Source organism: Geospiza fortis, unplaced genomic scaffold (assembly GCF_000277835.1).
Source record: "Geospiza fortis unplaced genomic scaffold, GeoFor_1.0 scaffold425, whole genome shotgun sequence".
NCBI lineage: Eukaryota > Metazoa > Chordata > Aves > Passeriformes > Thraupidae > Geospiza > Geospiza fortis.
In genome coordinates, this window is record NW_005054387.1 from 2,549,654 (window position 1) to 2,550,461 (window position 808).

At 62.9% G+C, this 808-nt stretch overlaps 1 protein-coding gene across 1 annotated transcript in view; it reads right to left on the reverse strand.

Annotated features, from left to right (window-relative positions):
* Positions 1-428: 428 nt before the first annotated feature.
* PIGS (phosphatidylinositol glycan anchor biosynthesis class S) overlaps positions 429-808 on the reverse strand; it is a gene marked incomplete at its 5' end in the record, with an annotated part of 4,185 nt that continues 3,805 nt past the window's right edge. The window contains one exon of the mRNA XM_031060623.1: positions 429-808. This exon is cut by the window's right edge and continues 212 nt beyond it. Within this exon, the coding sequence (XP_030916483.1) occupies positions 745-808 (64 nt within the window).

Genomic DNA, 808 nt, shown 5'->3' on the forward strand with positions numbered 1-808 from the left:
GGGAGGGGGGAGGAACGGGCCAGCAAGGAAAGCGGCCCCTGCGCGCGGCTCCCAGGGGCTCAGGGCAAACCCTTTCTGCTGCAGGAGACTGGGGTGTCCCCTCCTGCGAACCCCCCGCAGGGTGAGGTGGGGACAGACCCCACAGCTGGCCCGGAGCACGGGGACATCCACCCCAACCATCCCCAGACCGACACACGGTGGAGGAGCTGGATCCAGGCTGCCCCCGGGGGCTCAGCACCCATGGACGGGATGGATTCCAGGAGCTGCCCCCTCAGGAACTGTCCCCCCTCCCCATCCAAGTATTTTTTGCTAAATACCCATAAAACAGAAGCCAGAGCCCATAAAGCAATCGAGTGGGAGCAGGAAAGCTGGGCCAGGGGAAGGCTGGGCAATAGGCACGCCCCAGATGGCTAAAGGAGGGTCATACAGCCCCACATCAGCCCCCCAAAGAACAGGGGGTTCTTTATTTACACAGCAGCTTCTTCTGAATACAGCACCAGGCTGGGGCCGCACAAACACAGCACCCTCCCTCCCCTCTCACCCTCCATGGGTGCAGGAGGGCTCAGCACCCAAATTGAGACCTCTTCCCACCTCCCAAAGCAGCCTCTTCCCACTCCTGCATCCTGGCCTGGCACACCCAAGCCAAGCAGCCAGGCCTGGATCCTGGGGTGCCTTTCTGGGCCATGAGTCTGTGACAGCACCACCCCACGGGGTGGGGACAGCCCCAAGGCAGGGCACCATCGCTCAGTCCATCTTGGTGGGCTCCTTCTTACGCAGCCTGGTCTCCCGGACAATCTTGGCCAGGGAC